At 38.8% G+C, this 16,519-nt stretch overlaps 1 protein-coding gene across 5 annotated transcripts in view; it reads right to left on the bottom strand.

Annotated features, from left to right (window-relative positions):
* The window catches only part of lrba (LPS responsive beige-like anchor protein), a 187,550-nt gene extending 172,066 nt beyond the window's left edge, over positions 1–15,484 (bottom strand). For 4 of the 5 annotated variants that reach the window (XM_046047463.1, XM_046047464.1, XM_046047465.1 and 1 more), the window contains exon 1: positions 14,576–15,483. In XM_046047463.1, coding sequence (XP_045903419.1) covers positions 14,576–14,761 — 186 coding nt within the window. In that variant the 5' untranslated portion in view covers positions 14,762–15,483. Of the gene's footprint in view, positions 1–14,575 lie in introns of all 5 variants that reach the window. The other variant, XM_046047467.1, reaches the window with a different exon arrangement.
* Between the last annotated feature and the right edge of the window lie 1,035 nt (positions 15,485–16,519).

Below are 16,519 nucleotides of genomic sequence, written 5' to 3'. Positions count from 1 at the left end.
AGATCATCTAACGCTGACAAGTACATTTTCTCTCATCAGTACCACACTATTTCCTAGCTTTACACCAACCGATGAGAGACAGACAGGAGAGGTTCAGTAGGTAAAGAGAGATATTTTAATAGCAGAATTTCTAAGAATATCTTCAGAGGGGCAACCTGCCACGCTTAAGGTTTTAAACAATAGTTGACAGTCATTTTTACACTACATAAATATGATAATGTCTAAGAAACACAGGTTTGGTACAACATGCAAACACATGGATATAACTGGTCGGCATGAGCCTGTTACATTTTTGATTACATTAAATGTAACTATTTTATGCAATCACACATCACTTATCCTACATGGTGTGATGGGAGAAACGAAGACCCAAAATAAGACAAAAGGAAAGCAACAGGATTAGGATCATCTAAATTACATTGCATCCAAATGAAAGAGAGATGATTTAGATTTCATAATCCTTCTATTTCACTTGTTGACAGTTTAACGTGTGACGATATTATAAGTATGTCAGCAGTTCTGTATAATCTCCCTACATTGTATGCTACTAAATACTCTTCCACAGTCCAATGCACTTCCCAAGCAGAGAGTGGGAGAAGAGGGAGGAATGTAATCTATAGCAACAGTTAGTCATGTATTCATCACACATGGCTCACAAGTGCTTCAGCGAACACATGCACAAACATGAGTACATGACTTTCAATGACTTTTTGAACCAAAAGGAGCTTCATTTTGACCATTTTCAACAGTAAGCACAGCACTAGAAAAGTATTAGCCTGCATAAGGAGGTATTCAACAGACCTCTTTAAAAGCTGCACTGTCTTTCTAGCAATCTAGCTTAAGTTGCCGGGTGGCTGCTTTTGTCAACAAAAGGAAAAGGCTTGTCAGGAAATAGTCCTCATTAGACATCAGAGTGCAGGCTTTAGGGCAATCTTTTAGTTTCCAGAACAACTTTGACCAACTAAAGTATTTGCTTCTGGAGTGAAATTTTCAAACTGAAAAAACTTAAATGTGAACAACTGACTGAAATGGCTTTCTCCTTCAGAAAATCTTTGTGGTTTCTGTCTGGAATAAGATGTTCAGAATTAACCGTATTCATGCTGAAGAATATGTTTTCTCCATTACTGCGAGGCGACTGCCAGATAGCAGACATGGAAAGAGGTGATTTGATCATAAGGTAAACAAAGGATTTCATTGTTTGACACAGCAATGCCTAGGATTTAAGTTTGGATAGTGGCAGTAAATAGGAAGGTTGGCTCTCGTGTGACATGTTAAAAATAGCTACTTGATCAGGGAGATGAAGCAGTTGAGAGATAAACATTACTGAGGAGTTCATGCCATGCCTGTCTTGATGCATGTAGGGGTGAAATTAAAATTTAAACATGAAGGACGCATTAGTTACTTCAATGTAAAAGGTAGCCAGAGAGGTTTTCAATGTGAAAAAAATAAGTGCGCTTTCAATGTATGGGGGACAAAATCCTTGTTTTGTGTCCTCCCTACTCTCTTTTCTCAGACAGTGTTCCCCTGTTGAGCTGCAGTGGAAGGATAGAAACAAAAAGAGGGAAGACTAACTTTCATGTATAAACCAATCCAATGTTAGCCATAAGCCTGAAACACCCAATCTAATTTGCCAGTGATGAAATGGCAGGGTTTCTTAGTGTTTTATACCACCAACATCAAAAAATGACTAACAGACCATTAACTAAGAGATGATTTTTCACACAGAAAATGCCAAGTGTTTCAAGAAACGCAACTACTGTTTAGGCCATTTTCCACTAAATTACTATTATATCAATAGAGGAGACAATGCGTCAGGATCTGGGCAGCTTAGCACCTCAGCTAAACAATGGGGGAAACCCTGAATGAGGAACCAGGAAACTGTCTGCAGCATATCCTAACATGGTTCTTCCACTCCACGGGCTTCCTGTGGTCTTTAGTAGCTGCCTCTGTCTTTCCATAAATTCTGATCAACAAAGGCTGATCTTAAAAGCTATTAAATACAGCACTTGTTTGTATAATACCTGAAGCATTTTGATCAGCCAAGAGTTCCATCCAGATGTGGAGGCAATCACACTGACAAAGGATATATGAGTTATAGTCTCTAAAACATGATTTTCATACTGAAATGAACTGAAACCAATGACAGCCTGAAGGTTAAGACAAACCTATCTTGCTCCAATACTGTATAGAATATATATGTTACATACATATGTTATATGTTACATACTGAATGAGCACTAGTAAAGTATGCATGATTTGAAGGGCTAAAACATGCAAAAGCTCCAGTTTGGTCTTTTAAAACAGCAAGACACACAGCCATGTTTTTGGATGTTTCAGTTTCCTGTGGGCCACCATAACTTACTGCTGAACCTTGATGGTTTGGGCATAATTCAATGAAACATCGGTGATGTAAGATGCCAAACAGATAACCCCAGTGATGTTCCAGCATGAACACACTCGACCTTTTTAACATTTACTTTCGGCGGCTTGTGCTGCCTGTCTGATGGTCATGTACATGTATGATGGCATCGCCTGATGTTGCGACAGGCACTGTTTATAGATTACTGCATCATTGTTTTGACATCTAAAAAGACCTCCTGGACGCATCTTGGATATGGATTATGGCAGGATGAGTATATATGAGTCATATTCTGTACAATCGGATGCAATGTTGGTATCGCACCAATAACAAAGTAATTATCTAAAATGTGTGCAAGGTCTGCTTGTCAGTTTAACATTATAATAAAGTGAATCTTTTGTCTCCAACAAAATTTCTGGATGTGGTAACGTGATGGGCATTTGTGCCAAGTGATTGGGTCAGTAAACCTATTATTTTAACATTCATCTAGTATTATGTAAGTGTCGATAGGTCTTATCAAATAATGTCAGATTAAATATCCTGATATGTGGCGTCTCATTTTACCAAAATGTTTCAGTTTCAGCTTCATTTGGATGTCATTAAAAACACACAGTTTAATGCAAATGGTCTTGTGAGGTTTCAGCTGGGGAAGTTTGTGCTATTAATCAAAAGATAGCTTTAACAAACAGCTATACCCCCCTCTACATGTTACTCATAGATCACACAGTTAATAAGCTAAATCTATGCTTACTGCCCACAGTGCGAGGAGCTGTTCCTAAATTACTCTACCGGAATTAAAAAGAAATGTCACAGAGAGAGATGTCACAATAGACGTACCCCTGCCAAAAAGGCTTTACATAATGCTATGTTTCACTTGCATGCATTCGCTTTGTAAACTGATAAACACTGTAAATTGCAAATTCCATTAAGAGTACAGGAAGACACACAAACATACACATTATGGTCATATTTCACCTTAGTCACTACCGTCACATTCTGGTGAGAACACCTTTCCCATGATAGTTACTAGACACAAGCATGTAGCGGTGTCATTTTTTTACCTAGCCATACTTGACTCCACTACTCAGTACAGTCCTGACAAATGGATCATGTCATCAGTGAGAAATTTTATCTTAACAAATTTAGTTAAGATCTTTAACATTTTTTGCTTTCATGCACTTAAGCATACATATTTTCTCAACTATTGAAAAACTACATGTTCTTCACCTTCCTTCCTGGAAGTTGATCAAATATCTGGGTGTGGAGTACATGGCCTTCAACTCACCCTTACACAAGTTCATTAATTTAGGCTGTGCACACTCCTCCACCTTCCACAACCTTTTCTCATCCTCCTCCTCCTTCACCTGTAGCAGAGCCTGGCACAAACAATCCAAGAGATAGATAGATAGATGGAAAGATAATCTTTCAAACAGGGCCTATTAAAGCATCCAAACTTATATTTTTACGTAAATAAACAAACTTGAAGATAGTTATAATTGTTTACTTCAAGACCTTATCTGTTGTACATGGCAGTGTTGCCAACTTCAGGAAAGTAACTTCTTGCTTAGAATATATTATTCCATTCTAGACATCACGATCTTGTCCATTTCTGTTTGAAGCCGTTCACTTGACACTAATAGAAAAATTAATGTAACCTGGCCGATTACACATGGGAGATAAAACTTTTGAGTAAACTTCAGGTAAGCAGTTTCAGAACTGAATTGATAACTTCAGTTTGACAATCACTCAAATCAGAACAATGTAAAGCTTTTTGGTTTACGCAAAAAGAAGGGAAAAAAAGTAGTTAAGGTTTCCGCTGAGTTCCTTTGAAGTCAATTACAGTTTTAGTGGCTGACATTACAGCAATTACTGCTGTTCAGGTGGGAGCCACTGAGATGTTTCAGTAAAGCAGGCAGTAGGTATGGGTGCAAGGCAAAGATTTAAAAGAAAGTTTTACTAGTGAATGAAAAATGTTCAAAAAGTCAAAATAAAACACAGCACTTTGCAGTGTGCAACCATGTCACATAAACACCAGAGCCCGGCAGCACTGGCTGACCACGTCTGAGACACTTAGCATAGAAACATATTACATCAAGACTGAATATAAAAACCTTGTGGTTTGACCAGAAATCCTCTTCAAGCTGCTGAGACAGAACCTGAACATTTTTGTGCGGTATTTATTTATAGGCTGCATCTTATGTGTTGCCTGTATTCCCTACAGGTTGCATGCCAGACCTTGGCAACAAATAAATCGCTGATGCAGAGTGTGTGAAAGCAGGTCAAGGGTAGAGGAGCCAGGGTCGTCAGGTTCGGTCAAGGGCCAGTTTTTTCAGTACTGTTCACTGGGGAACCAACACAGACTTACAGGGGCAGTAACGATGCAGGCTTCTATGTTATGCATATTCATTTGTTTGAGTATTATTTTCATTTCTTTGGCGATAAAAACAGATTTATAGAAGTGTCTAATTAATGCTTGAATTCTTGTAGGCATAGCTTCGGTGCAACTACGGGTCTGCTGTGGACAGGGTCCACTGAATAATGCAGTCTATCCCACGACTATTCGAATGCTGAGGAATACGCCACAGGCTAGGCTGCAACTAGAGCATTCGCTTGCAAGCAGGGAGGAAGAAAAACTTCTAAATGGTCACCATTGTGTCAGTACTCAGCAACAGTCTTGTTAGACAAAGTTTGATTTGTTTGTGGTAAAAAAAAAAAAAAAAAAGAAAAAAAAAGAAAAACAAGTTGGATACCATGAAACCCCCCTCCATGAAATCTTAAAGCTAAAAGCAGTGTCTAGAGCACAGTGGTCCATGACTCCATCTACACTGTACCACTCTGAAATCCACTGCACATTACGGACTAAACAAAGTACTAACTACAAACAATAGGTTCATAGCAAAACAGCATTCTTGTTTTACTTAGTGAATGTGTACATTTTAAACAATCATCGTATTTTGTGTCTGCATCTGCACATAGGCCATCACAAGAGTAGACATAATAATATAGTAATTCCATTACAAAAGAGATGCTAATGTTCTCTGCAGTTAAGAGGAAAAGAAATATGTGCATATATCGATATCAGCCAAAATTAGTTGGAAAATATCTACAAAAGTGTAATATTGTGCATCTCTAGCTCCTGTGACATGCTTGATGTACAGATTTGCTTAAAACAACAAAATGAAATACATTTCAGTGAAACGGTAAGGGGTCAAGAAAGCCCTGGCATCAAACCCTAAACCGAAATAAATATACTATAAATCTTTTGTGACACACAACTGTTCATGACATGCTGCACAACACGTAGAGCCATTTGCCAGATTCACAATTCTATTATTGTGAACTTTAAACAGCCATTTCAGCATCACTAGAAAGACCTAATGTTATATTTACAGGTGTGTAAAGTGTATTATAAACTACTACTTGATTTGCCTAAAAACAAGGAAAAGGTTAGGGGAATATGCTATAAAACACTAAAGAGGAAAAACATATGTTGGGGAGTAGACCCTCAGCATTAAACCTGTTGGAAGCTTTGTTGAACTCACTTAATAATTATATTGTGTTTTTGTGAACTCTCCCCCACAGGCACTAACTAAGGTGAGCCAACACTTTAAGGCTTCAGTGTAATATTTCTTGTATAAAAAAGGAGCAGAATTTCATATTATGTTTTAATATCAATATTTGTCTTGGCATCTAACACTGAAACTTGGCTACCTGGAAAGCACTGTTGTTTGACTGTCTGTTACACCTCGAAAAATATCAGGTACAAAGTCAAACACACATATTCCAGGCAGTCAGTTAACATGTAAGGATGTGCCCCGGGAATTGTTTGGGGACATTGGGGCATACACATTGGATAAGCTGAAATAATAATAATTCTTCACAGGCCTTCTATGGGAAAGTTGTGGCGAGATATCAATTCTGGATAATCCACAGATCACGCTGGCAACATTTTTGTAGGGATTTTTATTTCCTCAATACTATCATGTCAAAAAATGTTTTCTTTTTTTCTAATTTGAGTAAACCGACCCTAGCTATTCTCTGAATGGTACAGTATTAGTCTACTATTATACTATTAAAGAACAGTTTATCATTGCCAGTTCCTGTTCCCAACTTCCTCCAACATAAACAGTAGCATTCTGTCAAAATGCCTTTGTGAGTTGACACTGTTTATAGAAGAAACACTCAGAGGAGAGATGCAGACCAAGAAGAATACTGTATTATAGTCGTGCTTCCTAAAAGCTGCAGCAATCACAGATGCAGAGAAATTATTTTTGACTGGTTAATACTTAACACTCAACATTGTAGCCATGTTTAAAAGAAAACCTGAAGTTGAATGCTTTGAATGAAGAATGGGGTCTGCTATTGGCTCAGAGACACTACTCACCCAGTTGTACTCTTTTTCAAAGGTTTGTCCTTTCTGAATAATTGGTATTTTATTCTGACAACTTTAAAACCACACTTTCTAGGAAACAACAGATTTGATTTTGTCTATTGTGTCTTCTCTCTATTAACACTTTACACACAATTTTGGAAGGCACACTGTCTGGTAGAAAATGTTTCCAAGTTTACCACGCAAACCAATTAGTCTACAAATAAGTGCCCAAAATAATCCATCTACAAATAAGTGTAAAAAATTAAAGCAAAAAAATAAAATAAAATATAAAGAACTGTGCTCACTGGGCTCAAACATGTATAAACAGTGAAGCTATTCTGTACTGTGTCAAAACTGCCAGCACAGAATAACCCTATAACAACCGACTTGTCCATATGTCTTATTGCAATTAGGAGGAAAAGACAAAACAATCCTATGAGCTTAGTTAAGCACCAACTTGCCATATGGTTATGCCATTTCATAACCACTATATCCAAAGTAAGAGGTGAAAACAAACATGTTGCGATATGAGCTGTTCACAAGACTGCTGTCAAATCAAACTTCTGTTGAATTAAAAAATACCATCCTACAGCCATTTCAGACTGCTACGACGTCCCAAAAATACTGAATCTCAAAGTTTCTTTAAAAAATATCTCAAAATGTGTGTTGCATTACAGTCGCTTAATTGACAAACATCTCTTTCAAACATTTTCGTTGAATCCCAAGGGCATCTGCCTGTCAGCACACAGCAGGTAATGAGGCATGATAGGTACATTATCTGATCCGCTTGGGGGCTAAATAATGACAAACTACATAGGTAAGCAGAAAACAGACTCCCCAGTACTGGCCATTTGGAACCAGTTAAAGCTAATCTACATGCTGGCAAGTCAAACCTGTGGGGTCACCCTTCAAGATGTTATTGTGTTGATTTTGCTGCTGTACACAAAAATTCCCTCTTTTGTTTAGAGACACAACAAACATTGAAGGTAATGTTGAAAATAAAACAATTTACACGCTTGGGACCAGGGATGGGGATTGTTAATTTTTATTGATACCCTTATTGAGACTGGTGTGTCTCAGCCAGCAGCTGAGTTTTTAAGACTACGGACCAGTCTGTGCTCCAGACAGACAGCTTTCTATTTAGCTTGTTTTTAACATTTGGCTAATGCCAAGCTAGCGTTAGCTGTGCTTGTATAAAACATACAGGATGAGCTACATGTTTAACGTTACCTTACAGACAGGTGTATTGATAAAGTATTTTTGCTTGCGAAGGTAAGTAACGAGCGTCGCTGTCATCAACTAACGTTACAGTAGTTTGGAGCCAACTTAACCTTCACCGTATTCCACCGCGACGGCGCAGCCTCTCGCTCTGCTGCCGCTGTGTGTGTGCGTGTGTGTGTGTGTGCGTGTGCGTGTGTTGGAGCCGACAGACTGCAGCCTGATGATTTTCTTATCCATTGCGTTTCAAATTCAATCAGATTTGACGCTCGAGACATAACGTTACATCATAGGACCCGCAAGTCTCGATAGCAGTATCGAAAAGCTCGAACCTTATTGATTTTCGGGTTTTGAGAAATTTTGGAACCGGGTCTCGATCCTCATCCCTACTTAGGACTGTAAACAGAGTGCATTCATGCTTATTTAGGCCCTAAAGGGCTTCAAACTGCTTTTAGCTACAGTGGAGAAAAGGGATAAAGGTGTGACCGTGGAATTGGTTTGATGCAACTGATAACAGAGAAGCAGATAGGGTTTCATTCATGGGTCAGATTAGAGGGCTCTTTGTTACTGCCAGAAAGGGCAAAGCATGCCTGGAGAGAGGACAAGGATAGCCCTCACTCCCCTACCACTTGTGTTATTGTATGCAACTGAAGGGATTGTTTGTGCGGTTCTTGCATTCCTATCTACATCATATGAACACAAGCAGGGAATTAAAAGAAGCTGCCATCTTGGTCCTCAGGGTCATATCTCCAATGTGATTTGATGAGTAAGCAGGGAAATATTCACATTGGTAAACTTTTAAAATGTTTCACCAGAATCACAAACAAACCTTGACACACACACACACACACACCTAAAACCATCTCGAGGGCTGGATACTAATGGGTGTAAGTGAAAAAATCATTTTTAAAGGTCTTTCAAGTCTTCGAAACTGGTAAAAAGAACTAAAGTGGTTGTATCAAAACTTGTCTGATACCTCAGGGTTTATATGTTATCTATCTATCTAACTGCAGCAAGCCTTAGTTCCTAGTTAGTAAAAAGCAAAAATAGCTTTCATCCGCTGATACCAAAAATAAAGCCGATGAAATCAATTTCATAATTTTAAAACCCGATACAATATAAAATTCCAGATCACAGCTACTTTGTCTGATTCTTCCCTGCAGCGGTTTGCAGGAAAGGTACTAAGCAGACTATTTAAAGAAGCACAGGGGAGATGCAGTTTAGAACAATTAATTTCACTTATGACAACTTATGTGAAAGGAGGATCCTCTGTGTCAACATCAGTACAATAGATGATGAAGTGGGCAGCATTGCACCGTCAAACAGATACTGTGCATGTTCAGCCAAAGAATTACACCTTAAAATAATAGTGAACAAATTTAATAAAACTAAGTAGAGGTACAGAAACCCTGAAATTCTGAACAAAGCATGGTTGCACCTTAAAAATGAAACTACATACCAACATAGACATACAGACCTGAAACATTAAAGCACTTTTAAGCTATATCTAAAGCTTAATAATAGATTTAATAAATTGTGTGTGTTGACTGGCAGTACAATATATATATATATGCTCAGTGGCTCAACAGAAATGAGAACATATGAAAATTGTGCCAAATTAGCCATTTAACATTTGAAAATATGAAGGTTGTTCTTAAAAATCCTGGCACATGGATAAATTGATTTTAGTCCCCAAAATGGACATATTTACAATGGACATATCATAAATAAATCCTTAGAAAAAGTCAGTTAAAATGTTTGGTTTCCCTTTGATTACTGACCTTTGTGTCTTTAGCACTCTTTAGCACTTTATATACATTAAAAAGGAATCCAATATTACCTTAATGTAATGTTTCAAATGTTTATGGGAAATAAACACTGACATGAACACAACCATGTGCACCATAGGCTTTGGTTGCACCGTTGTCAACAAGGCTAGCATCCAACCCTATGACCCTGTCTTCAGATAAAGCCAAAGTTACATTCCACACCACAAACTCGGCCATCTCCTGTGTCACCTAACAGGAGCCACGAGCCCGACTCAGGCAGGTTTGTATTAGTCAGTGGTTTCCAGAGTCCTAGAAGATTCTATGCTTTACTCAGTAGCAGGCAGCACTTTGATATTGAAAAGTGATTCTTGAAATTATATTGTTGCTAAATACAGTAAATTGCAAATGGATTGTACTTGTAAGTCTACTGACCACTCATGTTACTTTCAACCCATTCACACACATTCAGACACTGATGCAAGGTGCCACCTGCTCATCAAATAACAATGGCACATCCTTTGACAGCAATTTGCGATTCAATATCTTGCCCAAGGAGACTTTGACATGGGGACTGAAGGAGACGGGGATCAAACAGCCGATCTTCCATTTAGTGGGTGACCCAGGTTTTATTTGTGTTGGGGTTTTCTAAAGGGGCCGACTGATATATTGAAGGGCAAATAGTGTCAGCTTATATTGGATCCTCACAGAAACTTCACTATAATAGCAAATAGGCTACATTGTACGCACAGTTTATAGGACAGCCTGCACTGTTTTATAACACTATTTAGCACACGAGTTAACAGAAAAGCAGATCTCAGTTGAGCAGATGGTGCAGTCTGTTTAGAATACGTTTATTGTCCAATAAGTGATGTTTTAAGGTCTGCTGATGTTTATTCTCTTCCATTATCATTCCATAGTTACAGGATTCTCCTAAAGACTAGGGCTGGCCCATAAAACAATGATAATTATCACAATATAATTTTCCTCAATATCAATATAATTAATGTTCAATATATCGTCAATAAATATTTGGTTTAATTCATATGAATTATGAACAAATTAGTACTTAATTTTTCTGTTAAAATATATTTGTTGTTGCGGAACAGGGACTGAAAAAAGATTTACTAATATTTTAGCTTAGTTATAACACTAGTTCTGAATCTTCTCCCTCAGATTTGTTAAGTGATTCACTGTTTAGCATCAAGTGTTTGTCCCATTCTGACCATAAAGAAAAATGTAACCACATAATTAACCATCTGGTTTCTTCAGTTTCCAGTCAGGAGCAAAAATCAGCCTTTCAACTTGAAAGAAATGACGGCTTGACATTTATCGATATCGAATGGTATGAAATGTTTTTATCGTAATAACATTTATGGCCATATCGCCCAGCCCTACTAAAAGCCCTAATCTTTGCAATCGCTTTGTTTCTGTGGCATGTTTTAACATTACTATGGCCCTTTAAGGTCTACAATACAAGAAGAACGTGAACTTGGTGAAGGGCGATGTCATTATTCGTTATCAACTTAAACTGTCTTCAACATGTACTTTCAGTTTCAACCGCGTGCTAACTGTTCCATAGCTCACCCCGCATCAGTGTCGTCTGAAAATGACAGAGCAGACGGATGCATCAGTCAGTCCAATTCGTTGCAGACAAACCAACTAAAAAGAATGAACACCCCACTTTGCAGCTCCTTGCAGCTTTCAGCATATTGTTTTGGTTAGCATCAGAAAACCAAAACAATGCTGCTTCCTGTAAAACTGCGGGCTGCCACACAGCACAGGAGCTCACACAAACTGATTTAATGCTACCCGCCTAAAAAAAAAAAAAAAATAAGTAAACAAGTGACTGGTGGTGAAGAAAGTCAAACATTTACCAAGCCCAAGAGTCCCATGTATTTTTCTCAAGAGTTGGCAGGCCAAACTAGGGCTAAAACACCGGTGACCATTGGACTTCAATTTTGACAGGTAGCCAGAAATAGGTCTCCACTGGTTTCTCATTGCTTGCTATGTGTGCAACGTGGTTCACTAATGAATGTTTGCTGTGCAAGAAGCAAGAAGCATCCTGTAAAATCAAATTGTGTAATCTTGTGGGCTGAGAGGTGTAGCCCAGTGTTTTATCTAAAAGAATATGGTTTTGGTTTGGCCACAACCTAAACAGAAAGCTGCACAGGGCTGTGAAGTAGGACACTGATTCTCTGTGGAACTGTAGTAGCTCTTTCACATTATTATTAGCCCTTCGATTCGATACATAATATACTGATTATTGATTTTTATTTTTTTTAAAAGGTACAAATGTGTTCTTAAAAAAAGACTGCCTACCTACACTTTGCAACCATATGTTCATGTTTTGAAGAAGAATGTTTTCCTGAAATGTTTTTTTTTTACTGGTAATAACCAAAAACTGTGATAAGTACTGAGGGCAATAAAACCGTAGATGTTTGCAGTTGCTCTGGATGATTAGACGTCTACTCAGGTTGAAGGTGGATGTAGCAATGTTTCGATGTTTATACACGCCCAGAGAGACCTGAGAAGAGGTTTCATCAGGCAACATAAAGGACAACACGTGTGGGGGTGGACTAATATAGCCTAGATGTTTAGGGGTTTTAATAATAAATAACTAAAAGCCAAGGTAAAGAAAGTCAAGCTAAGGCTGTACACGTTGTTTTTTCTGTACAGCAAAGATGGCAGATTTACTGAGGGAGTTTGTTTGTAAACGTGCCATTTAATTGAAATTAGCCACTGGAAAGAACATAGGAAACATGCCATATTTAGTGTGATACTACTACTCTTAAGCTTGGTTTCAATCGGTTTCAATGCATGGAAAATCAAACAAAGCTTTAAAAAGGCTGAGACTGTCAATCAAGGCAGGTACAACTCAACGAGCCACAGGAAGGCAACCATCATCTCTAAGTAGCAGAATATGAGATTCTCTAACTATAGTTAATGTGTGGTCATATTACCATCTTTTATTAAATACAGTATGGATACCATTTTAAATATTAACCGTTAATTATTATAAAGAGGAGGCTTAAAAGGGTTCAACTTATCGTCTGTCGTTTACTCAGCTTTACTTTCACTTTTAAATGAAACATATAGCGTAGTATCTTAAAAACATATCCAACTAGAGAGAACCAGATGTAGGCCTAACAACTGAGAAACGTGTAAAACCCACAGTGTGGTATGAGGTAGAGCTCCTCTGACTAAGTAAGACAATGAGATCACTCATCTTCCCTCTTTAAGCAGAGTGAGCAGAGGATGTGGAGGGCATGAGAGAGAGCGTGGAGGGTGGTAAGCATAATGAAATGCATGGCGCCATCTCTCAAAGCCCTAAAGTGACAGTGACCGTGCTAAACATGGAGTCCCAGGGACACAGACAAGAGCAGCAGCACACTGATATTTCTGTCAAAACACACACCTTGCTGCCAATAATAATGGCTTTTCCCAGATAAAAGAAATGCAAAACACATACAGTAATTAGTAGCTTTCTCTCTTTATACTTTGCAACTGAAAACAACACCTCCCAGTTATCATAATAGCTGCCTCACAAATTTAAAGTCACTCCTGACAGTCACATGTTTTTCTTTTATTAATAACAGACTGACGAAAACTATCAAACTATTCCAGTCAACATTTAGCCTTCATTAACACACAAGGTCTTCCAGGAAGAACCAAGTTATTGTAAAACAGCTTAGTACTAGAGCTGAAACGATTAGTTGATTAAAACATTTGTCAATAGACAGAAAATCAATCAGCAAATATTTTGATAATCAATATTTGCTGGTTCCAGCTTCTCAAACACGATGATCTCCTGCTGCTCTGGGAACTTGTCAATACATTTGTTACATTAAAAAAACAAATATTTCAGTTTACATCTCAGGCTTAATGGCTATAGCTAGAAAGAACTACCAAGAACTTTTGACCTGTACTTTTGTACCCATATGGACCTAATAGTTGGCTCGTTGCATATATGATGGAAGGAGCCTTGTGAGGAGTGTGTCCTACAATTCATTTACCTCCACTCTGTTGGAGCAAACTTTGTGACTACAGACATGGAGGATGAGCCTCCCTTTTCTAAAAAAAACTCCATTGTGTTGAAACAGTGACAAAGCAGTATTGCAGGTTCCACCTTCACCTCTCCTTCCTCCCACCTAACCAGCCAAACCCTAGTAGAGCATGCTCTTGCTTTCACCCTAAACTTCCTGGTTACGGGTCGTTCCATTCATTCTCATGCAGGTGCAGCAAAGTCATTTCATGGCTCTGGGCAGCAAAGGGCCTGTCAGTGCTGCAGACAGACAAAGCTGGATAAGGACTTTAGGGTGGCCAACAAGTAGTAGACAGATAAGGCCCACACACTCTGACTGACCTGGATGTGTCACACACAAAAAAGCATCAACTGATTTGATTCTGCCATGATCGTTCTGACATTAGAGACCATAATGCATTTTTAACATGTACATATCATCATCATTGTCAAATTTAAATCGAAGCACGCTGTAGGCTATATGCTGTCATATCCACCTAGTCCGTATTTAAAATAGTTACCTATTACTTTAATCATTTTATCTCTTTGCAGTCTGCACTGTTGTCTTACTTTCCAAATTGCTTTGTTGCTTTTTTGCATATACACACTTTTTTAACCTACTTCTATGTACATTATAGTTAAACGTTTTCCTTTGTCCAGCACATTGAGGGCAACAGAAACTACAGTGAAATTCCTTCATTGTGCAAAGATCATTAACGCCTTTTTATGAAGATAAGGATGATGTCAGACTTTTCCAAACGTTTACATGTCACTGTCAGTACTACAGCGTGACACTGCTATCTAAGGCCTATGCTGAGCTCTCTTAATCAGCTTACCAGGTTGAACACCGTCTCCACAATGTCTCGGTTGGAAACTTCCCCAACTTCCACCAGGCCAGCAAGCACGGCGAATTTCATCCTTATCCCCCTAATAGGCACACCGGGGTTGAGCGCCATGGCGCCTGATCTCCCGTCCTTTTCATCACCTGGCTGCGCAGAGCCCGCTGTCTCCTCGCTAGCCATTGCTAAGGAAGGACGGGACAGGTGGCGTTCACAGGTAAGGCACCTGTTCACCTCCTATGGTGACAGTGCAGCCGATGTCGGCGGAGAAAGACAGCTCTACCTCCCCTTCAGCTGAGTTGTTGAAGGTCTGCAGGCACACAAACAAACGTTTTGCTCCCCATCCAAAACAGTTTAGCGAATGAGCCTCGAAAGTGGGCAAAAAGAGGCGCAAATAGAATTTGGTAGCCGTTGACACTGCGAGACTGGAAATGTCACCGCTTCACTCCACAGTGAACTACTCCTTTCCCCTGCTCCGTAACTTGATAGCAGAAGGGCGGATTAATGCTGTTAAAAGCCGCGAGCAAGTGAGCTGCAGGTAAAAAAAGGGGAACGCACGTGAAGCAGAGCTCGCCCTTAACCTGTTTTCTCCCCTGCTCGGTCAAATGGCAAACGAGGATACGGTGACTTTAATATCTCCGTACAGCAGTGGAAGTTGCTATTGTCACAGAGTCCAGACTCTTGACAGGTAGCGCTCTTGGCAGAAGCAAAAACTCTCTGGAAGGGGGTAAGTCCGTCAGCAGCTCTTGTGGAAGTCGACAGAGGTCCTCACGGTCCTCCCCGGCAAACTCCACAGACTTGCCTAAATGTCAACGTTAATCCAGCTGCGCTGCATTCTCTTCCTCATTTACCCCGGTAGCTTCAGCTCGTCACCGCCATGACAGTGTAGCCCTTGAGTGAGTGGAGCATGCGCAGTGGGGATCTGAGTCTATTCAGCTCACTGGCAGGTGTGCCGCTCAGGTGGCTTTACAGCACGACACACTGGGATTCGGCTAAAACAGCGCTTCCATGTGTATTCAGTTACAGCGACTAACATTTCGTCATCCTGAAGAGGATACATACAGGCAGTAGAGGTATATGTAAGCATACCCGAGTATTTACATTTAATGCGACTTTGTATTAATACTCCACTAAATTTGTCTCACTGCTATTGTTACATTGCAGACTAAGATGCATCAATCTGAATATAAAGAGATAAAACACTTTATTGATGCATAGTAATTTTTAAATACTGTAGTTGACTCATGTAGTAGGCTGCAATATGAACACCTTGAGCAGCTGCAACATTATAATGCTGTATACTGCAACAGTAATAACAATCCAGTGATGTAAATATATAACACTAACGCTGTTCTGCATTATGAGTAGGGTACTTTTACTTAAGTAATTTTGCACATTGTAATTTATAACTCTTTTGTACTTGTCTTGCAGTATTGTTGCATTGTAGTACTGCTGCTATTTATGTTCTTCCACCAAAATTCACCAAGTTTTCTTCTCAGTTAGACTGACACACTTGTGTCATAATTAATGGCCATTTTCAATATTCATCAATATTTTTCTGAAACAAAACTGATTTTGATGTTAAGTGTTTGATAATAGCTGCATGTGAATAAAATAATACTTGTATGCTGTGTCTTCATAAGGTCACTAAAGACCTTTTTATAGAGACTTTATTGTGTTGTATAGCTTTAATCTCCTGTAGCATCACCGCACAATAAGGAACTTAGGCCCTAATTGCACCAGTTAATAAAATGAACACGGTGGTACATTACAAATCCAAGAGGCATGTGAAGAAATTTAGGAAAACTTACATGTTGCATATGATACATGGCTACATACAGCATGGAAAACAATACACAATAATGGCAAACAATAAACCCTACTACAACTCATGTAGTAGCCTAATTTGTTTAATGGATTTTAATATATCATATGAATATA

Source organism: Micropterus dolomieu, linkage group LG04 (assembly GCF_021292245.1).
Source record: "Micropterus dolomieu isolate WLL.071019.BEF.003 ecotype Adirondacks linkage group LG04, ASM2129224v1, whole genome shotgun sequence".
NCBI lineage: Eukaryota > Metazoa > Chordata > Actinopteri > Centrarchiformes > Centrarchidae > Micropterus > Micropterus dolomieu.
Note: the sequence above shows the minus strand (reverse complement) of the source record. Positions and strands in the feature narration are given on the sequence as shown.